This window comes from Hyperoodon ampullatus, assembly GCF_949752795.1.
Source record: "Hyperoodon ampullatus genome assembly, chromosome: 3".
Lineage (NCBI taxonomy): Eukaryota > Metazoa > Chordata > Mammalia > Artiodactyla > Ziphiidae > Hyperoodon > Hyperoodon ampullatus.
The window spans coordinates 37,465,859-37,491,613 of NC_136916.1; the positions used below are offsets into that span (position 1 = coordinate 37,465,859).

A 25,755-nucleotide genomic window follows, 5' to 3' on the forward strand; every position below is an offset into this window, starting at 1 on the left:
TTTAAGAACCTGGCTCTGCTGGGAGGTGTGGTTGGCCAGGCTGGGCTGGCTCTGGCCCACTAGCACCTGAAAGAGGAGGCCTAGAACCTCCCAGAACTCAAAGAACTATACCAGCCTCAAAAAGCAACAGTCCTTTGCTTTTTGGAAGGGGCACGATTCAATTTCAATTCTTTAGATTTTATTAAAAAAAAAAAAAGTAAAGTGCATTTTATTAAAAAGAATACAAAACCCACATAAACTCAGGGACCCTGTGCTGGGCAGTATCAACATCCCTTAGAGTGGAGGCTGCAAGGTGTAGGGGTGAACTGGGGACTGGTTTTGAAGAGGAGGCCAGGGCAAGTGTGGGGAAAAGGGACACAGGTTTGCAGGCTGGGATGGAGGAAGGCAGGCAACAGTCTTCCTGGAATTCCGAGGGAAGGTGTACATTGTCATATGCTCTCTCCTGGGCTCACGCTGCCCTCTGTCTCTCTCATGTGGCCACAGCCTGATACAGGCCGGAAAGGTCCAGGAGGTGGGTCTGAGCCCAGGGCCTCGTGAGGGCTGTGGTGCCAGCGTGGCCCTCCAGTCCCTGAGGTGACAGGATGATGGCTGCAACAACTTGGCCAGCTGGCGAGGCTGGACCCACTGGAGCCCGAGCTGGCCCCTGGCTCTGCCATGAGAAGGGGCAGCCTGTGGCAGTAGGATAAGGCGGAAGGTGGAAGAGGCCAGTTGGTGTGGGATGTCCAACTCTGTCTCCGACAACCACTTTGGATAAGCCCTCCCAGTCCAGAGGCTGGGCCGGCCATGTGCATGGCATTCTGTGTTCTCTCACTGTTTTCTCTCGTTTCACATTTTCAACTGTTTTGAAACAAAGGGCTCAGTTTACATAAGGAGCACTGTTCTGCCCACCCGGGCAGGCCCCGATCTTCAGCCAGGCCCTGTGGGGCTGTGGCCATCTGGGGTGGAGGGGCCTTGCCGCTTGACAGCAGGCGAGCTGGCTCCATCACTCCCGAGGGCTGGGCACCGCGGCTGTGTTCCACGAGGAGCAGAGGTCCAGCCGACCCTCTCTGAGCACTCCTGGCCCCTAGAGGGAGGCCACCTCTAGAAGTTTGCTCTCACACCACAGAGTCCCGGATTTCAGAGCCCAGGCGGACCCGGGGCCGGGGACACACCGGGGACACCTCCACGAAGCTGTCCTGGATACTGAGCGGCCTCTTCTCTGACTCTGTGAAGACCCGGGGCCCTGGGGAGCTGTCCGACAGAGCCTGGTAGCCTCGGTGGTCGAGTGGGGTGCTAGGGGGGCCCATGCCATTGAGTGGCCTGGTCTCAGGTGGCAGTACGACTGGGCGGGTCTTGGGGTGTACGCTGGCACACTCCCCCTGCTTCAGGAAGACTTTCATGCCGCCCCGGTGCCGGTAGAGGAAGAATAAAATGAAGAGCACCATGGCGAACACGAACAGCGCGCACATCACTAGGAACTCGGTCCAGTAGGACTTGTCTGCACCCCAGCTGGCCTTGCCCCCGGCTGGCGCGCTCACCCGAGACGTGTTGATGATGACGGGCACGCTGCCACTCCGGTCTGCTTGGTTTGCCACTGCGTCCACCACCTTTGGGCAGTAGCTGGCCTCCAGCTGCCGGAAGCCCTCCTCCAGCGACCAGCACTGGAACTCCCCCAGCTCCTGCTGGCTGCCCACCAGCAGCAGGTCCCCGGTGGACAGCACGCGGCAGGAGGCCGAGGAATTAATGGGGACCCCGTTGTGCAACCAGAGCCGGGTTGCCAAGTTGGAGAGGAGGGGGCAGGCCAGGGTGTTCACTGTGTGGGGCTGGAACTGGACTGGCTCACAATGCTTCTCGCCTGCAGGCAAAGGAGGCACAGTCCCGGGTAAAGGGAGGCTGGCGTCCACGGTAGCCCCAGGCTCACCCACCTCCCTCTGCACTATGGTCCTCGTGCTGTAACAGCAACTCTGGGGACTTCGGGGACTGGGGGTCTCACTTGCCAGGGTCCTGCTTGCAGGGCCAAAGGGGTGAGGAAGTGAGGAAAGGCATTTACACACAGCAGTGGCTGCAGGAGCCTTCTAGGCACACTAGACCCCCACCTCTCCTCCACCCTCTGACGGGGCACCTTACCTCTTGGTACAGAAGTCCGGGCCTTGGACAAGGAAGTGTTGCAGAGTTCCCTGGCATTGGCTCCCTCGATATCCTGGATCCATGGCCTGAGGACCAAAGAGAGTCTGGGATGGGCCAGGAACCCCCGCAAAACTGCATCTGCCCACCCTCCGTGCAGCACACGCCCTCAGGCAGCCCTGCAGATGTGGGCCTGGGGAAGGGCTCAGGGACCACCAGGCCCAAAGCAGGGGTGAAAGGCAGGCGGCTTCCCTGGGTGGATTCCCCACCCCGCAGGGTTTGGGCCAGCATCTCCTCTGTCTACACAGTATTTACTTCAGTTAAAAGTTACTGTAGGGACTTCCCTGGTGGGCCAGTGGTAAAGAATCCACCTTCCAACGCAGGGGATGTGAGTTCGATCCCTGGTCGGGGAACTAAGATCCCACACGCTGCACAGCAACTAAGCCCACACGCTCTAGAGCCTGCGTGCCACAACTAGAGAAAAGCCCCTGTGCCGCAACGAAAGATCCTGCGTACTGCAACTGAGACCCGGTGCAGCCAAGTAAATAAATACTAAAAAAAAAAAAAAAAAAAAAGGTACTGTGATACCCTGAATTACAAAAGCAGTGAGTTGAGCTCTTAGAAAAAGTAAGGAAGGATAGCTGGATCTGTATGTATGTACCTGTCTCTTAAAGCAATGCACATGCACTGATTTGTTTTTAGAAAACTGGAAAAAAACAAGCACAAAGGCTAAAAACATTACAAAAGTCACAATCAACCATCCAGCGAGAATGGCAGGCAGCATTTTTTTGAGTGTGCCTTCAGGTGTACATATGTATATGCATACATGGTGTTTTGAAATATAAAACGAACCAGGTATCCCCTTGAGTGAAGTATGTACACTACAAATAGGACAGATCCCATATTTACTTAAATTATGTGTATTTTTATTTTACACATGTAGAAAAATCTGGGGGGATATATATTAAAATCTCACTGTCAGTCTCTCTAGGTGGTAGGATTAGGGTAGTTTTTATTTTATTTATCTCTATTTTTTTCTATATGAAAATTTTAAATCTAAATAAGTGATTTTGAAAACAGTTTTTAATGGGTTGGTTGGTTTGTTTTTGGCCGCCACCACTTGCAGGACCTGAGTTCCCCAATCAGGGATCGACCCTGTGACCACTGCAGTGGAAGCGCAGAGTCCTAACTACTGGACCGCCAGGGAATTCCCTTAATGGGTTTGTTAACGGACTGTTATGTAGCCCTTATTTTTTGTTCCTTAACTACATTCACATGCCAATTGACATTCTCCTGCAAAGCTTTTCATAGCTCTGACATTTCATACTTTACCAAATCTTGTCTCTGCTTTACAGATGGGTAAGGCAAACATAATTTATCGTTTGAACTACAACACTTAATGAGAGTCAGAAGGGGAGCTGATTAATAATTATTCCCAGACAGTAGACACAAATGAGGCTGTGTGGTGATTCCACAGAGGGCCTAGGGAAGGCACTCGGAGGCCTAGTGCATAGGGTTGGACAAGTGGGTGGGGCCTTCAGGAGCTCTCACCTGGAGGCCACCGCAGGCCGGTAGAGGCTGACGTGCTTGCAGCTGGAGCCACTCCAAGCGCAGTAGGGGTCCCGGGCCAGGAGGCAGTCCCCGCAGCTCTGGTACAGGCTGCAGTTGGCCACGGGCACCTGGACCACACCCGAGTGTGAGGCACCATACAGCAGTCCCTGCACAGGCACGGGGGATGAGAAGCAGGCACGGGCAGCCAGGGCCACCACCCAGAGCTGCACCCGGCTCGAGTGCACACAAAAGCCACCCACATGGGGCCTCCTCTCATGCTCCCGGGCCCCCACATTCTGAGAGCTTATGCCAGGAGCCTGGATCTCTCCATCTGGCTGGGGCAGGGGTCGGGCACCCCAAGCACGCTGCCCAGACTCCTCCTCTGCTCACCCTGTCGGCATCCAGGAGCAGGTTCTGCACGGGCTGTCCTGATGAGAAGATCTGGAGCTCCTCGATGATATGCACCCCGGGGCCCACGCTCACCGCCTTGTGCAGCCAGCCGTCACCTGCAACATGGACAGCACTCAGGCCCTGCGCAGAGCCTGAGGCCCACATCCCAATAGCTATGCCCCATTGACTCCGAGCCTGCCCTGCTGTGGGCACTCACTAGTGCCTAGGAAGAGGACGTCGTAGGTGCGCTGCAGGCCAGGGACGCGGTGGACAGCCACACGCTGGTAGCGGGCCTGGGGCTGCAGGAGTAACAGGCGGCTGCGGACCTGCCCGTCCATCAGGAAGTGGTCCTTGAGGAAGTTCAGCACACGGTCGGGGAGCTGCAGGGACGAGCTGATCTTCCTTTCCCGGGCGCTATTGGTGATGCACTGAAGGAGAAGGCGGTGGCTTGAGGCGAGTGGCACTTAGGGCAGCAAGCAGGATGTGGGTCCTGCAAATCCCACTGGGATTGCCGGCCCTGTCTCCCCAGTGAACAGCAAGGGTACCTGCCCCGCCCTTGGAAGCCACAGCACAGCACTCCAGTTCTGCGAAGCCAGCTCACTGATCTACAGGCCTAAGGGCAAAGCCCAGGGTGTGGGGCGCCCAAGGGCCCCAGCTGCCAGGGTCTCCCCCTCTCTGCCCACCAACCATCTCTCCTTCCTGCCCACCCTTCCCCCACCCCCTTCCGCAAGCCTCAAGAAGCATGACCACACTTCCTGCTCCTGTAGCATCCTTTTGGCAGTGCTCTCTCAGGACGCCCTGGCTGACCAAGGCTTCCTAGTGTAGGGGCATGAGGGTGCCTGCAGTTAGTTTCCCATATTGCCAGGGGTGCTTCCTGATTCTCTCTGCCCCAGGTCATTCTCTGTAAAAGCCCCAGGAATTAATACCCTGGAGTGACCCCCAACTGCACAGGAGTTGGTGACAAACACCCCACTGGGACAATGCTGAGATGTGCTCCACGCAGCCTCCCAGGGCCCCAGGGAACGAGCTCCAGGTGCCCACAGCAGTAGCAGCTCAGTGACACACACTTTCTTAGCTCCGCCCCCTCCTCCCACAATCCTGTTCCCCCCTGCTTCTTCCTGGGATCACCTCCCCTAAAAACTGCTGGCACTCACATCCTTGTCTCAAGGTCTGCTTTGTGGGGAGCCCATGAGGCTGGAAGGAAAGAAGAAAGGACTATTTCCCCATGGCCTGTCACTCAATAAATAAATAAGGAGCTCACAGCAGAGTTGGGGAGAGGCACGTGCAGTCAGCGTCCTGATGCGGGACACCCCTGCCCAGCCTAAAGCAGGTTTGAAGCCACCCCGACATTCATGGTCACATCTAACTCAGAAAGAAAAACAAGCAGGCCTGGGCTTCGTCCCCACTTTCAAGGTAAGAAAACAGACTCGGAGAAAGCAAGTGATCCCAGCACGGCTGGGGACCCATCCTCCCAGCACAGGGGCAGCACTCACCGCGCCGGGCCGGGGTGAGGGCGCCGGGTGGGTCACGGTGTACCACTGCTGCGTCTCGCGGTTCACCTCCTTGTAGAGGCCATTGAAGGCCCTCTGCACGTCCCTCATGGTGAAGACACAGATGGCAGAGCCTTCTGTGGTCCCCCTGTGCCTACCAAGGAAGTGGCCAGATTAGCCCAGGAGCCCTGGGGCTCACGATGAGGCCAACGGGGCCCAATCCCGGCCCCAACTCATCCCCCCCACCCCGTTCCCAGCTAGGTCCTGGGGGCCCTACCACTGGGATGTGAAGACCCCGTAGAAGAGGGTGTCACGCCATTCCTGGGGGCTGGAGCTCAGCGTGAAGACGTCTTGCAGTACGTTGAATGGGAAGCCGTCGTCAGGCCGCAAGCACAGCAGCTGGGCCTTCAGGAAGGACGTCCAGCGCTGCTGCAGGACCCGCTCGCCCCCCTCATCACCCTGGGAGAGGGCGAGAGGGCCTGGGCTTAGGCACGAGCAGGGGTGGGACACGTGATGCTCCTCGCCGCCCCCTCCCCGGCGGTGGCCGAGACAGACGCCAGGCAGAGCCAGACAGACCCAAAGCCACGCCTGAGTCCATTTCACATCAAGAGGACTTGAGGTGGCAGCCTTCAGGTCGCCTCACCGGGAGGCTAGCTAAGTAAATGACAGTGCTTTCCTTACTGTGGGACACCAGGGAAAAGGACGAAGGGGAGTCTATCTACAAACGTGGAAAGATGTCACACGTGGAAAGATGTCACGATTCACCACTGAGCAGAAAGGGAAGCTAAAGAATCACATTACAGTATAAATCTTGTTTGTACATGGTTTTAAATAATATAAATACGTATGTATTTACACACGTGCCCAAAAAAAAATTAGCAAGGAACACTCTAACTTCTTGTGGTGGGACGGTGGGATTATAACACCAACAGTCGACAACTAGTGGTTGCTCACCACATCTCTAAAAGCCCTACACAGATCGTTAACAACCCTGAGGGAGTTTTGTTATGATTCCCACTGAACAGAGAAGGAAACGAACTGATTTCTCAGTAAGGAGACTGCCCAAGATCACACGACCTGCAGGGTTTGAACCCAGGCAGCCTGGCTCTAGAGTCTATGCTCTTAATCACAATACCACGGTGCCTCTTATCTTGTAAGTGATTTCCGTGTGTACTTTTCTACATTTTCATGTTTTTTTAAATAAATAAGGAAAAACAGAGACATTTTAACTGAAAAGGTGAGAGAGAAGAGCCAGTAGCCAAGCCATTCCTCCTGGAGGACAGGAGAAGGCCACAGGTGCAGGGCCTTCTGGTTCTGTACCCGAGGAGCCTTCGGGGTCTCTGGGATGGCCCGGCCCGCTCACCTTGCAGACACGGGCAATGCGGGACACGATGGTGTTCTCAAAGAACTCAAACTCCTGGCCAGTCTCGCTGAAGAAGAAGTAGATCTTGTCATCGTCCCCTTGCAGGCTGCCCAGGCTCTCGGGAATGTAGGCTGAGGCCACAAACGCTGGGTCTGTGGGGGCCAGTGGGGAGCACAGAGTCAGCCCAGGGATCCCAGACAGGCGAGACTCTGTTCTCAGGCCCTGCTGGGTGGACAGGGCCCCCCTCCCTGAGGCCCCGTGACAGCCCACTGGGTGGGGCGAGAGGACTTCACCTTGTAGCCAGTTGAGGGAGCTCTCCGTCTTGGTGGGGCGGAGGCTTTGGCTCCGTGAGATGGCCGGGTCATTCCCCTGGAAGCTGCTGACTGTTCCAGTGTACAGCTCGCCATCTGCCAAGAGGACATGCCCATGGGAATGAGCCCTCAGCACAGCCCATTCCCGCTCAGGGCCCGGAGTGACACGAGTGCTGCCCTTCTTGTTTGAGGAGGTCAGAGGAGGGAGTAGGAACTAAGAAAAGCCAACCCAAGGGCAGCCCAGGGTCGCCGCAACCCCTGGGAATCGGTGTGGCATGGACCTACCAGCTCAGACCTGGGGGCCACCCTGCTCCCCTGCTCGCCCTCACATGAGGCCTCAATGAGCCCATCCTGCCCCCCCTGACCCCCAAAACTCACCCACCACCAGGGCCGTGGACTTGAAATTGGGGTCAAAGGGACAACGGCCCTTGCCATCTTCCAGGAGGATGTTCCCCACCACGTCCTGTGCCAGAGTGAAGTTCTCCATGTTCTGCAGGGGAGCAGATGGGAGAGCTCAGGGGCATGCCAGGGAGTGAGCGGGCTCGGCGGGAGGACAGGGAGGTGTGCTGGAGAGAAGGGAGGGGTCTGACGGGCCGTCCTTCTCATCCCGGCACCCCAGGCACAGTCCCAGCACCGTCTCACCAGGACCTGACGCGGTGGGCACTGTTGCCCCACGGAACGGAGAGGAGAGGAGGCTTAGAAAGGCAATGTGGGCCAGGAAAGGGCAGCGACATGATTCAAACTCAGGTATGTCTGACTCCAAAGCTGGTTGCTCCAAAGCCTCAAAATGCCACCCTTTATGAAGGCGTGCGTAGGGCAGAAACGTAAGGGTATGCGTGTGTTGAGGAGGGTGGACGAGGTGGGCTGGCGGGAATTGAGTGAGAGCAGGGCAAAGAGCTGGAGGAAGCAAGAGGGCGTGATTGTGGGTCAGCCAGCATTTTTGTGCCTGGGGAATCCCACCCCCCGCCGCCCCCTGCAGGGCAACCTGGCCATCAGGGCTGGGGCTGGGCCTCAGGGCTCTCGGGGGCCCACTGCTGTCAAGAGGCCTCCCCCTGGGCCCTGCCCTTTACCAGGGGTCAGTGCTAGAGACCAGCTCCCTGGGGCACAAAGACAGGCAGTTCCCAGGCCAGCCGCAGGCGAGCCCGGGGTGAGGAGGGGCACTCACAACGTAGGTGCACACGGGGCTGAAGGCTGCGGTGCCACAGGTGAACAGGTGGCTGCTGTTGAGTGGCAGGAGGATCTTGATGTAGTTTTGACAGTCCCGCTGGAGGAGGGAGGAGGATGTCAGGCCCAAGCAAGCCACCAGGGGGCAGCGCCGAGCCCTCCCCGCCGGACGCAAGGCCAGCCCTGGGGGTGAGGCCTCTGCTCCCCAGTACTCAAATCCTGGAGTAAACGAGACTCCAGGAGCCTCGTGGGGCAAAAGCAGATGGGGGACCTTGGGCCTCAGGTCGTTCCGTGATTGGAAAACTTCTCTTCAGTTTGGGGTGAAGGCACAGAATCCCTCCCTTTTGAGCTGTCTTGGCCCCACCTGGTGAGGCAGCTATGCCCAGAGCAGGAGGAAACACACAGCCCTGAACCCTGGGCCCCAGACTTGCGGATCGCCTCCGCGAGCGTGTCTAACAGCTCTAACAGCGTGTCTACTGAGCTTCTGATTGTTCCCACCAAACTCTCTCCTCCGGGACCTGCCCCCTTGCACTGACGGCTACTCCGCCTTCTCAGCTCCTCGGGCCCCGAGCCTCACGGCCAGCTTTGACTCTCTGATACCCGCCACCCCGGTTCTTCCATCAGGAAATCCTGGTGGCCCCATCTTCAAAATACTTCCGGGATCCGACCGTTCCTCGCTCCCTTTATTGGTCCAACCCTGGTCCGGGCACCATCGCCTCTTGCCCCTCACTGGTCTCCCTCCCTCTGTCCTCGCCCCAAGGAGGCCGCTCTCCACCACCGCGGCCAGAGTGACCTTTTGCAAATGCACGCCAGACCACGTCACTGTCCTGCTCAGCCAGCCAGTGGTTCCCCACATACCTCACTCAGAGTGAAATCTACAGTCCTGTTCCTCCCCCATGTCAACTCCCTCACCTCATTTGAGCCAAGTAATCTTGGCTCAAATGTCACTTTTTAAATGAAGTGTAACCTGACCACCTTTTAAACCTGACCTTCTGTTTCACAATGATATAATAACCAGTGTCTAAAAGCACCTGGGCACAGAGCAAGTGCTTAATACATTTCTGCTGAATAAAAGAAATCAGGGGTGGTCAGGACTTGAACCTGTGTCTTGACCCCAAGTCCGGTGCTCTTCTGCTTTCACCTTAACTGCCCTCTGCTGCACTCAGGACCAGGAAGGCCTCTGGGAATGGTGAGGAGTCCTCCCAGAGAACCCCAGGCTGGACTGGCTCCCACCCAGTGGTCTGGCCAAAACCAAGGCAGGATTATGTCAGACCTGCTACATCAGGCACCACCCTCAGAAGGATAGACTCCCACCCCCACCCAATCACTGCTCATGCTGGAAGCTGATGTTTATTTGGCACTTATTATGTGCCAGGTGCCTTATACCTATTAGCTCATTGAATTCTCACGGTAAGTCCAGTGAGACAGGCATCATTATTCCCATTTTACCAAGGCTCAGAGAGGCAAATGTACTTACTTGTCCAATGTCACAGACATAGTAAGTGTAGGGCTGAGACTCAAACCCAGGTCTGGCCATCTCAGAAGCCTATGCCCTTTCTACCACAGCTCGCTGCATCTGCTCCCACCTCCTGCCTCCATCCCGGGCCCAGATCTACCACCCTCTGTCCCTCCTTCAGCCCAAGTCACCTCCCGGTGCTAGCTCACCTGTGGGTCCTTGCCCTTGAAGCTGCACTGCTGTTTCCTCTCTGTGTCTGCGCTCCACAGCAGCTGGGGAATTAGAAAGGGGAAGGTAAGTGTGCAAGTGGGGAAGAAGGATATGCCCCTCTCTTCCTTTCCCCTCTCCTGTTTGCATCATCCTCGGACCCAGAAGTTCCATCTTCCCCACTGGCATCCTCCACCCAGGCTAGCCGTCCCCCGGCATCATCTCACCTCCTGGTACCCCCCGCCTGGCAGGAAGCTGATGCTGCTGTTGAGCGCAAAGAGGGCCTCTCGAGCACCCACGTATAGAGTCCTGCCATCCCTGCTCAGCAGGAGGGCTGTATAGTTGGAGATGTGATCCACTTCAAATCTGAGGAGTGACCGCTTTTCAGAGCCTGGAGAGAGGACGATCGATGGACATTACCTAGGGGCCCCCCCCCACAAGAACCCCTCCTATACCAACCTCTAGAATGCACCGGTCTGATTGAAGGTAGATCAGCAAAGCAGTGGGTGGCATGGGGCTGGGGACAAGGCGATCGGATTTAAGGGGAGCAGCATTCCCAGACCCTCAAACATTATGTACGAGACAAAAGCACAATGATGAACGTAAAAGAACATCAATCATAGCACCATTCACATTAATGAAAAATTGAAACAACCTAAATGTCCAACCACAGGGGACTGGGTAAAAATAAACCCAAATACTTCCTTTGCTGGAATACTATGCAGCTGGTAAAATGCTATTGTATTAGAAACTCCAGACCAACAAGCAAACAGAGTTACATAAAAAAGCATGGTCGGGCTTCCCTGGTGGCACAGTGGTTGAGAGTCTGCCTGCCAATGCAGGGAACGCGGGTTTGTGCCCCGGTCCGGGAAGATCCCACATGCCGCGGAGCAGCTGGGCCCGTGAGCCGTGGCCGCTGAGCCTGCGCGGCCGGAGCCTGTGCTCCGCAACGGGAGAGGCCACAACAGTGAGAGGCCCGCGTACCGTAAAAAAAAAAAAAAAAAAAAAAAAAAGCATGGTCAAAATATGAAGCGAACTAGAATATAAAGTGATGGATTTTGAGCACCTGACGGAATATAAGAAAGGAAAGTATATTTAACATTCTCCTTTGAGTGGCGTTAGACCCAAAGAGAAGGACTTATAAGCACAGCCCACTCCTGTGGGCTGCAGTGAACATGATTTACAGAGGAATGCAAACATGGGGCGCTGGTCTTCAACTATACTGCCTCACAGTCACTCATGGAAGATGTATGGTTATTAAACAGAACGTAAATGTTACATTGAATGTACAACAGACAGGCATTGTGATGCTGGGGGCCAGGGGAGTCAAGGAAAAAGTCGAGTCTCCATACCTTCCTCTGAGAGCAATCAGGGCCACAAGAGACTGTCCGTGGTTAGTGGAACAAGACACTGAGGCTTAAGTATATTATTTTATTTTATTTTCCCACACCCCCTCCCCACCTGCCCACCCGCCGCATATGGGATCTTAGTTCCCTGACCAGGGATCGAACCTGCGCCCCCTGCAGTGGAAGCTGGGAGTCTCAACCACTGGACCACCAGGGAAGTCCTTAAGTATCTTATTTTAAATTGCAAAGGTAACCAAATATAGTGGCAGAAAATATTTGGAGGAAGTGGGGAAGGGTGATGGAACTGATGGAAAGCTTTATTTTTCTCAGCAGCAAGTCAGTAAGTCAGATAAGCCAAGAAATCGTGGGATAAGCATTTTACTTAAGTGGAGGAAACCACTGTATAACAAGAAGTCTAAATGATTAAAATTGCCCCTTTTACCCAGGCCTGGGGCTGGGGAAGACTCAGGCAGTTACTGCTTTTCACAGTAAGTCCTTCTATGCTTAAAAAAAAATTATGTGCATGTATCTTTGATATAAATTTCAACTATCTTTCATTAAATGAAAATGAAGGTTATAAAACAGTATGCATAGTTAGATTCTATTTGTTTGTGGGAAAAATATAAACATAGAAAAAAATCCAGAAGGGTGAATCACAAAATGCTGGAAAGTGGTATCCCTGGTGGAATTATAGGTAATTTTTTTCCCCTTTGCACTTGTTATCATTTTTGGATTCTACAGGCTATACTTGTGCAACGCTAAAGAAATAAATCAGAAGAAAAGGAAGAAGAAGAAAAAAATAAACACACACATCTATCCACCACGATACCATCTGTGCTTTCAGTGACTAATGGATTTGGAGAGAAATTATTTTAAAAATTCAAAGCAGCTGATAAGAAAAGAAAAACAAGCAAAAAGCAGCCACCCTACCCAACCCCAGGCATCTCCTAACTGACCAGTGGATTGCAACCACGCAGACAAATAGCTTCATGAAGCTGAGGAAGCAAAAAATGCAACATGCCAACAAAGCAGTTGAGAAGACAGCTTCATGTGTGTTTACATGGTGAGTGTTTTTACATACCCCCAGCCTGGTTCCACAAAGGGCGAGGAAACACAAAGAAAAGAAGGTAGTAAAATATAAACACTAACATCAGGAGTGGAGGAAAAAACACATCTGAAGAAAACATCTAAACCAGAAACGAAGGACAGGTTTCACATAAGCAGGTCATAAGGTCCTCACACAGCTACCAGAGATGGGCTCCACATTTAGCGCTGAGCCTCCCAGTGGTCAAAGAGAAAACGAAAATCAAGTTACCCTGTCCTCATTATTCAAGAGGAAGAACACATACCAGCCTTTCTGGAGAAGCCAAGCTTTTTACCTGGTTGCTAATGGTGAAGGAAGCCCTTCGGTAGGACTTCCTAGCACATATACTGGGACGTCCCACCAGCAAACAGGAATGACGGAGTTTCTAAGGCTGTTCCCTTCCTGATGAGGGAGGGTAATATCACAAGGTACCGGTGCAGGAACCTACAGGGAATCTGCAGCTAGGTGGCTTGTCACTCTAGAACCAGAGCCGAAACAGGGACTGCACTGGGAGTTCACAGGGCAAAGTCCAGCCTAATGTCCGGAACCTGAACTCTGTTACTGAAACCACATAGGGCAGCTGTGGTCTGGAGAAGTTAAGGCCTCTCTTTGAACACTTAAGTCCAGAATCACACTAGACTCCAGGTCTTTTGCCTCAAATTCCCAACTCCTCACCACTTCCTATCAGCACTCTATATACTGGGAGGCCCAAGGAAAGTTTCCAGCACTAACCCCCTACTTTTCCCAACCAGAAAGTTTCCCAACACGTAATTGGGGCTCAATTACATTGCTTGTACTTTGTGCTGATGAGCTGGTCAGCCTTCTGGAATGAGCAACCTGACCATTTTGCATTCTGGTCCGGGAAGAACCGCCCCCCCCCAAAAGAGACCCCTCCCGTTGGCCACCACAGGAAGGTGCCGGGTAAACATGTTGCAGATATTAACTCCCTGGGTGCTCACGATGATCCTGTGAGGTAGGAACTGCTACTATCTCCAGGTTACAAATGAAGAAATTGAAGCTCAGAGTCATTAAGCAACTTACACAAAGCCCCACAGCAAAACAGAAGCTGTGATAGAAGGCCGGCTCAGGAGGTCTCCTCCTTGGACTCCTGGTCTGCAAACTGCTGGATGCAGCAAAAGCACCTGGAAGATCTAAACTCTAGATCCACGACCTGGCCCTGGAGACTCTGACGCTGCTGGCTTGGGATGGGGCCTGAGAACATGCAATTGTATGAGCTCCCAGGGGATTTCTGAAGTTGGAGGCCCAAGGAGCACACTTTGAGAAGCTCCGTGTAGGTAGGTCCTTTGTAGGGCAGTTTGGACATCATCTCACCGAACTGTAGTTTTCTCATATGCATCATGGGGATAATGAAAATAAAACCCACAGCAGGCTCACAAGGAGTCAGTTAGACCAGGGCAAACGGCTACCACAATCCCTCCTCATCTTTTGCAGCCCTCCAGGCTCCTGACAGCAAGGCTGGCTCACATATGCCCATGCTTATCTGCCTACAGAGGAGGGGCATTTCTACCCAGAGGGGTCCCGTAAGTCTGGGCAGGAGGCTGCTCTTGGAATCTGCCCAGATACAGAAATGCCAAAGGTCAGAGATAAGCTTCAGTCCAGGTGGCAGCTCAGACTCACTCAGGCCTGGGCTGGGTGGGGAGACTTGCCAAGGGTCATGCAGACAGAGCACAGCCAGGTTGGAGGGCCAGCCAGGGCGCCAGCTGCCCAGCCCATGTCCAGCCCAGCCCTCCAAAGAAGCCAGCTGCTCAAGAGGCCCCCACACCTCCTCCAGTTACGCTGGGAGTCCAGTCAATGAAACAGCCAAGGGACAGAAAACGTCTGGGAGAAACAGGCGAGGGGCCCTCACACCACGCACTCCCGTTCTGGGGATGCTGCTCTTCACCCCTCTGCCCTGAGTCTCTCAGACTCAAAGCCATGGTGTCCTGAAGGCCTGGCCCTCTGCGACCCCTCTTGCCCTGTGGACTTCACCAGGGCCAGTCAGTGGGGCTGGCTTACCAACTGGGAGTCTCAGTGCAGCAGAGATTAGAAGCACAGACTCGAGTCAGAGACCTAGGTTCAAATCCTGCCTCTGTCACTTACTGTCCAGTTTGCTACCAGGACAAGCCACTTAACATTTGGAGCCTCACTTTCCTTATCTATAAAATGAGGATAATACCACCTCGCCTCACAGGATTGTTACAAAAAGAAATGAGATTATATATGTAAATAATAACATACATAATAACCACCCACATTTACTGGGAGCTTTACTCAAAACAACTTCGCACACGTTATCCCAGTGTTGGCACAGTGTCTGGCACACGATCAACACTTGAGTGGATCAAAAACAAAATCAAAAAGCCCTGCAGGAAAATCCAGCCCAGCGAGAGCTGCCAGAGAAACAGGGTTGCTTTGAAGGGCTGGGCCTCCCTGGTCCTCGTGGCTAACAAACCCATCCTGGGCCATTCTAACCTAGGCCTGCGTCTGGTCACATGAGGGGCTCATGGCCAAGCAGAGAGCAACAGCTCAGACACGACTGGTGTCACGGGCCCATGCGGTGTGTGAGAGCTGGTCCCTGCTCGGCGGTGTTCTGAGTGGGGTTCCTGCCTCAGCTTGCCCGTGTGTGCGTTTGTGCGCATGTACACCCTACCACAGGGCTTGTCCATGCTTGTGTGTTCGCTCTGGGGTACTATCTGCAGAGGCGAGTAAAAGGAGGTGTTTGTGCACTCAGCTCCGTGAGTGCTGGCCCACCTCGGGGTCAGTCGTAGTGTCTACCCTGCTCTCTGTGTGGAAACAGAGTGTCTTGTGTGGTCTCCTGGGCTACCTGTGCTGCTCAGACATCCTCCACACCCTCTACCCAGCGAGTTAGTCCAGTGCAGAGAAAGCCGGCCTGCCTGAAGCTGTGGCCAGTTCTCCCAGGTGGGATGAAGCCGTCCCATCTAGCCTGGGCAGGCCTGAGCCAGTGGCTTCTCTAGGGCTCCAAGAAGGCAGGATGGCGGCTGGCCTGGGGCTGTCCCACCTCTGAGGCCTTGAGCCCTTTCCACCCTCCAGGGCTCCAAGAAGGCGGGATGGCGGCTGGCCTGGGGCTGTCCCACCTCTGAGGCCTTGAGCCCTTTCCACCCTCCAGGGCTCCAAGAAGGCAGGATGGTGGCTGGCCTGGGGCTGTCCCACCTCTGAGGCCTTGAGCCCTTTCCACCCTCCAGGGCTCCAAGAAGGCAGGATGGTGGCTGGCCTGGGGCTGTCCCACCTCTGAGGCCTTGAGCCCTTTCCACCCTCCAGGGCTCCAAGAAGGCAGGATGGTGGCTGGCCTGGGGCTGTCCCACCTCTGAGGCCTTGAGCCCTTTCCACCCTCCAGGGCTCCAAGAAGGCAGGATGGCGGCTGGCCTGGGGCTGTCCCACCTCTGAGGCCTTGAGCCCTTTCCACCCTCCAGGGCTCCAAGAAGGCAGGATGGTGGCTGGCCTGGGGCTGTCCCACCTCGAGGCCTTGAGCCCTCTCCACCCTCCCTCGGCCTCGCCCTTGGAGAGAGGGTCAGAGCTACCTGCAGAGCCCCACTCCCACACCCTCAGGGCCTGGGCTCTCTGCAGGAAGTGATGCGGGAACAACTCAGCCCCCAGCCTCATCTAGAGTTTCTCCCCAGGCCTGTGACTCAGCCGGAAGCTTGGAGCTCTCTGGGGTGAGCTGGGAACAGGGCTCAGCACCATCCCCACCCCGGGCAATCCCCACCCTGCCAACCAGGCGCTGCAGCAGCAGGGCCGTGACTCAGAGCCCCGCCCCACCTTTCCCTCCACTGTGGCTCCGGGGGCACCACAGCTGACGCTGACCTGGCCTTAACAGCCCCCCACCCCCCCACCCCCGCCCACAGGCCCCAGCAGGACTAGGCCAGAAGACACCAGTTTCGCTGCGGAGTCAGGGCCTGGAAGGTGCCCCCAGCGGGAACGGGGGTGAGGCATGGTGGGCAGCTGGCTGCCCCTCGGCTTGAATCACAAGGTCCCCAGAGAGGGGTCTGGGCCCTGGACAAATCCCTGAGAGCCTCCCAAGGCTCTGTTGGAGCACCTCTTCCCCAGGGAGTCACACAGGACCCTTGGACCCACTTGCACGAGCAGAAGCACCACCTCCAGGACAGGAGCGCTGACTCAGCAGCAAACTAGGGCAAGGCAGCCATCCACCTGGATGCCTGTTTGCGCGTCCTCCTTCCCCACCGCCCAATGTCAGAAAAGGCCGGCCAGATGGGCTGGAAGCGGCACGCCAAACTGCTGTCAACAGGCCAATGCCAGGGTAGAGACCCCAGCCAGGCAAGGGTCACTCTTGATAGGGGAAGGGGACTGTGTGCTACAAGTGCTCCCCATGGACTGAGGTAACCAAGAAAGAGGCAAGAAATCAAGGGAACCCAGCCTAGAAACATCCTGTGTTCCTGGGGCATGCACGCTCGGGAAAGCCCGCTTCCCAGCTGGCTGCTGCTACCGCCCCAGGTGAGCTGGCCAAGTGCTCCTGCCAGAATCACCAGGTGGCCCCCACCCCTCACAGACACTCCCCTTGTGTCCATCTGGACAACAGAGTCTTAACCCAGGACCTGTCATGAACTGCCATCACCTTGGAAGCCTGACCCCCACCCGCCCACCAAGGACCAAGGTCAGCTCCTCCAGCCCTCTGCCCCGGGGCTGGCTGTCCCCTCTCCTGAAGCCTCTACCCCCATCTTCCTCCTCTCAGAGGCCCCCCTTTTCTAAGGAAACTGGGGCCATCAGGCATAAACAACCTCAACTTCCCATCCTCCATCTCCTCAGAAACTGAATCCTGTGTCATCAACCTCTGCCTCTCAAAGAATTTTATTTTCCCTCGGTATCTATCCTAGAAATGTGTGTGCCTCCCTCCTCCCTTCTCAGCCAAACTCCTAAGGAGAAGAGCCACCCCGCGCCATCTCCGTCCCTTACCTCCCACTCACTTCCTGCCTGGGGGTCAGGCCTGAACCAGGCCCATACTCGCCAGGGCCCGGGCATCGCCTCGCTGCCAAACCCCAGACACCGAGCGGCACAGCCTGGCGGGGGTCCCCTGTCCTCTGGGGGTCTGCCACACTGGTCTCAAGAGTTGCCTCACATCTCCTTCACACTCCCCCCGGGCCTCCATCCCTCCAGGAGCTGATGCACTGTAGCACTTACTCAGCACTTTAAATGGGCTGGTGCACGTAATTCTGGCCAGGTCATTGTCAGGTAGGAATTACCATCTGTTTTTTTCGGGCGGGAGAACCAAGGCACACGTGAAATGACTTGCCCTCAGTTACCCAGTTAGGAAGAGCAGTGGAGCTGGGATTTGAACCTGGGTCACCAGCTCCAGAGTCTGTATTATTAATCACCTTCAGCCTCTCTAGGCCTCGCTCTTGAATGTTCTTGTTCACTGGGGTCGGCCCTTGGCCCTTGGGCCACACATCCATGCCCATTGCTTCAATGTCCTGGATGCTGGCAACTCCCAAATCTCTTCATCCTCCAGTATGCAGGTCGTCCTCCAGCACGCCAGACCCCACTATGCAGGAGACCCTCCACGGGCACCTCCTCCACTGCCCCCTTCCAGACCACTCCTCGGCTTGGGATCTTGCGTCTTTGGGGTGGCACAGCTCAGCGGGCTGGAAACCTGTGAGTCACACTTTCTATCTCCCTCTCCCTCACCGTGGACATCTAATCCATGCTCAAAACCTGCCAAGGCTCCCCCCTCAATACTGTCCAAATCTATTCCCCTCACCATCCCCGCTACCTCGGGCCTGAACTGGGCCACTGCCCTCTCTCACCGGAGCCACTGCAGCAGCCTCCCACCTGGCCCCTGCCCCCAGCCCAGCTGCTACACTGAGGTCAGAGGGCTCTCTGGGGACTGTCACGGTTCTGTGTCCCTATGTCCCAGCTCCTAACTCGTCAGCCCTTGCCACATCCCCCTCCCATTTCAAAGGAGTGAACTTCGACTCAAGGTCCTATTTCTCCTCACCAGTCTTTGCCCAGGCAGTCCCCCTGCCCGGAATGCCCTTCCCTTTGACTAACTCCTACTCATCCTTTGAGACACAGCTCGGTTTCACCTCCTCCAGGAGGCCTTCCTGAATCCCCGGCTGGGTGAGGGCCCCTTCCCTGTGCACCCATGATTTCCTGCTCACACCTCTCGCGGTGCACTGGCCACATTATTTGACGATGATGGGCCTCAGATGCCTGTCTTCCTCACCAAGCTTTGATCCTTGAGGATCAAAACTATCTTATTATTTGTAGCCCATATTTGTATCATCTGGCCAGGGGAGTTCCAAGGAGTTGTTCAATAAACATTTGTTGATTGAATGAATGACTAAGAGAGTCCCAAGTCCCAATTCAGGGTGCTCTGGTCCAGGGACGGACACCAGATTCAAAGGGGGCAGTCCAGAGGTCCTGAAGCCTCACGATCGCGAGAGTGTGTCTGAGAAGCATGGCCCCTGCCCTGTCCCCTCCCCAGAGCTCAGTTCTGGAATCCCAGGGTCTAGATGGAAATGTGACAGCTGAAAGTGCTGCAGGGAGACGGGAGAGGCCACAGGGACCAGAAAGGAGAGTCACAAGGTCTATGTGTGAGTCCTGACTATTATCACTGACCAGTTAGACAAGATACCTGCCGTTTCTGGGAGGGAGCCCTCGCAGGGTTGCTGGGAAGACCAAATAAACGCAGCACGTGGAAATACCAAGCTCCCAGGGTTAGGGGGCCACCAACAATTAGGACTGGCCCTACCCATGCCGCCCGCCCCCCACTCCTCATCCTTGCTCTGAGTAAACCCCCAGCCCCTGGCCACCTCGGAAGCCCACTTGTACAGGGAAGGGGACAAGGGCAGGTGGGGGTGGAGCCTCCTACAGGCAGGAGCCCCTCTGAAGGGGTAGCTGCTGCTTCCCCCCAGACCATTGCTACTCAGTGGAATGAGGGCTAAGCCTCATCAGGTCCTCAGAAGAGCTGGAAACCTGGATTTTTATAGAAAATTTCCTGAGTTTTAAATATTGGTGACTCATTAAAAATTTTCTAAAACACTTGCATGCCAAACAAAATATATCTCCATGCTGGCTCTGGCCTGTTGCTCCCCCGTTTGCAAACGTCCGTCTGAGACGTTTGCCCCAGTCTCCGGCGCACCGCGCTCCTGGCCAAGTCTGCCGGGTCTGCCCTATTTCCAACCATGGCTGTACCATCAGGGCCTTAGCTGGATCCCTTGTCCCATCCAAGGAGTGACCTCAATAGATTTCTTTACCAGATGGAAATACATAACCGATCAATTATTCAGGGGCTGAGCTGGGTCATTTCGCTGCTTTTGTACATTTTCACAGGTGAAACAGGAGCCAGATGTTCTCATGGAAAGAATGTGATTCTTGAGGCAGAGAGCTGGTGGTCCAAGGCTTTGCCCCAAAACTTCTAGCTGCACGGCCCTGACAATATGAGTTCTCTTCTCAGAGCCTCGGGTCCCTCATCTATCTGTACGAGATGAAACAACAGCACCTCCATACCCCAGGCCAGCACCCAGCACACACTGGATGCTCCCTCCCGGGTGGTTTTCTTCCCTCTTCCAGTTAACACCTCTCTCAGAGGATGGGCAAGGGGAGGCCAAGAGGGAGGCAGCAAGTCAGTTCACTTGGCCCCTCTTTAGAATTAAAGATATGGGGCTTCCCTGGTGGCGCAGTGGTTGGGAATCCACCTGCCAATGCAGGGGACACGGGTTCGAGCCCTGGTCCGGGAAAAGCCCACATGCCGCGGAACAACTAAGCCCATGAGCCACAACTGCTAAGCCCGCGTGCCACAACTACTGAAGCCCGCACCCCTAGAGCCCATGCTCTGCAACAAGAGAAGCCACCGCAATGAGAAACCCGCACACCATAACGAAAGAGTAGCGCCCGCTTGCTACAACTAGAGAAAGCCTGCGCACAGCAACGAAGACCCAACGCAGCCAAAAATAAATAAATAAAATTAAAAAAAAAAAAGAATTGAAGATAAAATGAGAGGTTTCTGTCTACTGTCTATTATCCCCACTGAAACCCCCTCACCACAGGCCCCCCATCTCTCTGAACTCCACTAAGCTGTCAGGATGGGCTTCTCAGATGGACCCATGAGTGCAGACCAAACAAGTCTCACAGAGAACAGGTCAGGTCGCAGGCTTGCAAGGCAGAACTGTGTGACGTGGACAAAATACTTCTCTTCTCTGAACCTCAGCTATCTTAACTGTAAAATGGGGATAATTCCATATACCATGTAAGTGGAAATAATATACTAAAAGCCTGGTGCCCACAGTAGCCCTATACCTGCTACCTTACCTTCTACCTTCTTCTAAGTGCTGGATGATGGAACACAAACATAAGGACGCCAGCTGTGCCACCTAAGGGCTGGTTCCTGCCCCGTAGTGGAGATGGTCACACAGGAGTGGTGGGTGGCTAAAGAGTGACCAGGGGGACCACACAGGGCTCTACTTTCCATCCTGGACTTGGGGAAGCATTGCCAGGACAGGGAGGTCAGAATGCGAGGAAGAGGAGAGGCAGGGGGAGGGGCGGGGGTGCTGGCTAGGAGAAAGCAGCAGCAGGAGCTCCTGAGGTCAGGCCAGCCCAGACCATGAGAGTCTCACATTTTCTCACTCCTCTTCCCCCTCGACCCACACGGAGGACCACATCAGAGGCCTCCGATCCTGAGCACCCAGGGATGGGGGAGTGGGGCCACAGGCCCTAAGAAAGGGGACAAAGGAAGGCGTGACGGACATGACCTGAGTCCAGCTTTTTCTCCAGGCCCCGTGCCATCCTCTCTGTCTCCCCTGACTCGGAGAGGAACGTGCAGGTGTATCCAGCTGTGCCCCAAAAGTTGTGCAAGCTCAGAGCTTTGCTGGGCTGGCACACAGGCATTTCAACACCCAGCTACATGTGGGATATGCAGAGGGCAGAGTGGAGGCAACCAGGGACACGGAGGAGGCAGAGGTGCGGTCCAGCCCCAGGCAGAGGAGGTTCTCGGGGCAGAGGAGGACTTTGAAAGAGCTGAACCAGGAGCACCTGAAAAGTGGACTAAATTAAGCAGGACCCCTGACGATGGCCTCCAATCAGCCCTCGGGGGACTTGCTTGGTCTCCTACCCCGGGTTAGGGGGTGGGGTCTGCACCACTTCATTCTCTGGCCGGAAGCTCTTAGCACCTAGCAGAGGGCCTGTATACAGCCAGCGCTCACCAGTATCTACCCAAGTGATACAAATAACCTCACCCAGCAAGGCGGGCAGGGAATTTCCACCACAAAGAAGAGTAGCCACTACCTTTTACTGGGGACGTAGCACGTGCCAGGCACCGGGCCAAACACTTTACACACATTATTTCACATAATCCTCTCAGGACCCTGAGAGATGGATCCTGCTATTACTCCCATCTTGCCAATGTGAAAATGGGCTTGGAGGAGGTGGGCACTTGCCCCAGGTTGTGCAGTGAGCCGTCTGTTAGCACCATGGTTACAGCTCTGCGCTGAAGGGCCATGAAGATGCCAGCCCACAGGACAGAGCTGAAGACAAATGCTCATGTCAAGCTGAGGCCACATCAAGGAGGGAGGCCGGTAACTAGCCAGGAAAAGACTTCGAAAGTGGCTTGCATGGGGCTTCCCAGGGCAGCTATGACCCTGGGTGCCCACTCCAGGTCAGAGGACAAGCAGCTGATTCAGGCCAATGCGCTGTTCTCTCTGCTCAATGGGGTTTTGTTGACTGCGGTTTGCAGGCCTAGGGATTTATATCCAGTCTAGTTTGGAAACACTGTTTCCAGAGTCTTCCAGCCAGGCACTTCTGGGGCAGGGGGAAATTAATAACTCCTTTTAATTGCCCAAATAAGGGGACCCGACATGACTTTCATGAGCATAGCAGCAGGTTGTTTGGTTTCTGCCTGCACGGCCAGGCTGGAAGGCACAGCACACCCGGGCCCACTGCTTCCACTCCACATCTCTCCTGCTCCTGACCACTGCAAGGCTTCTGTCCTGACTGCACAGTCTCCGATGCAACAGAACCAAAATTCCACACGCTTCTTTAAAGCGTCCCTTTCACAGAGACAAGAAACCTCCTCTTAAGGCCACTGCCTGCCTAGCTGACCCTGGAGCCCCCAGTCCTCCTCCCACTCCTGTCCACTGGGTGAGACCACAAGTGGGGCACCCCCTCCTTATGGCCCCAGGAATCTGCTGATCAACAGTAATGAGGGTTCCATACAAAGGACCTCAGATGCAAACTGGATGCTCTACTTCCAAGGATTTTGTTTTAAACCACAGACACAGGCCATTCTCCCTAGGCATCCGGGCCCCTGGAGAGCCTGGGTGGGAATTCAGTACAGGAGGGCAGGTGGCAGGAAGCGGGGTGTGTTCTCCGTTCCATGCCTCTCTCCCTGTTCTGTGAGGGAGAGGCCTGGGGCTTCAAGCTCAGCATCCCATGGTCACCATGGGCTTGCCCGGTATGGGCACACTGCCAGGAACATCTACTGAGCCCCCAGGGATGAGGCAGGAAACCGCCTCAGGCCATGCTCGGAGGGTGTGCCTGCTCAGTCACCGGGGATGCCCCTCTGGGGCTCCCAGCCGGTTGGGAGGACCTGCATGTAGATGGGAGGGGGGCAGCGGGGATCAAGGTCCTGGAGGGAGGCCAGGGAGGCAAGCACTCTGGGTGCAGTGCAGTGAGCAAGGTGCGGATACATGCTCACGAGTTCAGGGGCTGGGGTGCTGCTAAATGATGCCAGGGCTTTGGTGGAACTAGAAAAAGAGGTCCCCTCTGGGTAGTCCCAGCCTCAAGAAGAGAGCGGAAGGTCTTTTTCTCTAGGCTCCATAGCTTGGAAAGCAGAGTATAAACTGCATTTCAGGCCCTCCACCCCTCAACTGGGCACCTCTGTGCCATGCACAAAATGTGTGCATCTGTGGGTCCTCACAGGTGAGCCTAAGTGTCTTAGTCTTTTGGGGGATTAGGATTTTAACATATGAATTTTGGGGGTACACAGACATCCAGACCATAGCACCACCAGGCCTGTGCAAGGGGTGCTAGTGTGTGACAGTAGCCTGTACTACGGCCAGGCCATGGTGCTGAATACGTGGAAGTGGGCCAGGTTTCAGGGCAGTGGGTAGTAATGACCAAGTGTTCTAGCTGCTCTCAGGAAGCAGGTCCTCTCAGTTCCTCCTCACAGCTCCCCCTTCTGTCTTTTACACTATGAGTGGTCCCCAGCCAGCTTCAGAGTTGGACACAATACCTGCTACAGTTGACATGGCCCCGTGAGCCAGTCCAGCTTTCCCAGGGCCAGAAGTGGAGTCCATCAGAGCCTTTGTTCCCCCCTCACCTCGCCTTCTTGCAGAGCTGAGAGGGTCTAAAGGCAAAGGGAGTGGTGGCCACAACAGAAAGGGTAGCGAGGCAGCAGGCCTGGGTCCGGATACACCTGTTATCTTCACTTACCCAGCTGGAGCACCCAAGGGGCTGTGGTCAAACTAACAAACCCCAGCTCTGGGCAGGATGTGCCAGAATGAAGCCTGTGCTTAACACGTAGCAATGATGATAGCTAACACTTATTAAGCGGGTTCTACGTATCAAGCCCTGCCCTAAGCACTTTTCAAACAGAAAATGATTTAACCTTCACAACTCTGAGGTGGGTGCTATCATTATCCCTATTTTACAGATGAGGAAATCAAAGCTCAGAGAGGTTAAGTAGCTTGCTCAAGGTCACACGGTTACCTAGTGGCTGAGGCAGGATTTGAACCCAGGCCATCTTCTCAGTATTATCCTGCAACGTTTCAGGTAGGGTTTCCCTAGTGGCCCTGACTTAATTTAAGTACTGATTCTGCTACTCCTTCCTTTTGTAAATGAAATGCTTTTAGAAGTGGGATGCTGTAAAGAGAAGGAAGGCTGGTACAGTTTTAGTCTGTAAAAACTAATTTATACGTCCTTTATTCTAATTCATTCAGTGTGACAACGAACAAGTTAAAGGGCTTGGAGGAACATTATTGGGCATCTATATATGTTGCCTAGTAATACACCTGGTTTCATGAAGTCTCCAAGATAGCCTTGCAAAATACCTATGACAGTGCCCATTTTACAGATGAGGAAACTGGGGCACAGGGAAAAGGGGCTCACTTGCCCAGTAGCAGAAATGGGACTGGAATCCAGGTCCCTCTGATTTCAAAGACTTGGAAAAGCAACCAGATGAAAGGGGGAGGGGGGGTTGGTAAGGAGAGGGGAGAGTGGAGGGCTGGAAGGGAGCGGGCCAGAGAAGCAGACGTGAGCACCAGGCGAGGGACGTGGCCAATGAGGATGGTACTCCAGGGTGACTCTGAGAAGCAGTCCTTCCCAGGGCCTGGAAGTCTCAGAGCCCAGAGCTGCCCCCATCCCTAGTATGGTCGCTCCCAGGCCCTGGGGGGATCCCACCAAGCCTGGGCGGGGTGGGGCGGGCTGCGCTGGCCCACCAGGGTGAAGAGGCGGAGGGAGAATGGGGCACCCGCCCCGCCGCGGTTCCCGAGTCCTGCTGCGACTTGCTGTAATACCAGACCCCAGTGTTTATGGGACGGCAACCAAGGCCCCCTCCACCCCGCGCCGCCCTCGGGGGCGGGGGTGGGGGCCCCGCGGCTGGCTCTGGTCAGCATCAAAGACAAGCAGATGGGCAGGCAGACCAGCGGGCAGCCAGCACCGGGGGTGGGGAACGAGGGGGGGCGCCACCGCCGAAAGGGCGCCCTACCAAGGGTCGAGCAGGGGCGACAGAGCGGGCGAGAGACCCCCTCCCTGACCATTAAAAAGAATGGAAGAAAGGGGCCCGCGGCCCCACAGCTCCCCTCTCCTCTCCCTCCTTCCCAGGAGCTTTCTGAAAGGAGGAGGGGTCCTAATGGACCCCAAGCCTCCGACAGACCCCCTCCCTCCCTCCCTCCTTTGTCACCACAACCTCCGCGCGAGGCACCTCTCCGGCCGCCTCCCCTCCCCCAGACCCCAGCCCGCGTCCCCCGCGGGGTCGCCCCAGCACTCACCCAGAGGCAAGCTGATCCGAGGGGCGAGCGCCCGAATCGGAGACGGCGGTAGCAGTAGCAGTAGCATCAGCAGCAGCAGAGGCGGCGGCGGCCGGCTCCCCCGGCCCATCGCGGCGCGCGGGACTCGGACAGCGAGGAGCGACGGCGTCCTCCGGGCTCCGGCTCAGGTGGTTCTATAGGACTCGGGGGCGGCGGCCCCACCGCGAAGTCCGGCCCGGGAGTCGGTCGCCGGGCCCCCGCCTCCGGACCTGGGGTCTGGAACCGGGTGGGAAATGGGGTCACGTGGGCTGCTGCGAACCCTAGCCCCTCCGCCCCCAGCGGCACCGCGGTCCTC

The 25,755-nt window shown here is 55.5% G+C and overlaps 1 protein-coding gene across 2 annotated transcripts; it reads right to left on the reverse strand.

The window, feature by feature from the left end:
* Positions 1-162: 162 nt before the first annotated feature.
* Positions 163-25,530, reverse strand: SEMA4B (semaphorin 4B; the record flags this gene model as incomplete). 2 transcript variants are annotated; one of them, XM_079701280.1, is made up of 14 exons in its annotated part: positions 163-1,834; positions 2,107-2,192; positions 3,655-3,821; positions 4,045-4,160; positions 4,262-4,472; positions 5,538-5,688; positions 5,812-5,993; positions 6,898-7,049; positions 7,191-7,304; positions 7,587-7,698; positions 8,374-8,472; positions 10,038-10,100; positions 10,263-10,426; positions 25,422-25,530. In XM_079701280.1, the coding sequence occupies 14 exons, from the start codon at positions 25,528-25,530 to the stop codon at positions 1,095-1,097; spliced, it is 2,466 nt and encodes an 821-aa protein (XP_079557406.1). In that variant the 3' UTR covers positions 163-1,094. The 2 variants fall into 2 exon arrangements, with proteins under 2 accessions (XP_079557406.1, XP_079557407.1); XM_079701281.1 differs by having other exon boundaries at positions 163-1,829; positions 2,102-2,192.
* Between the last annotated feature and the right edge of the window lie 225 nt (positions 25,531-25,755).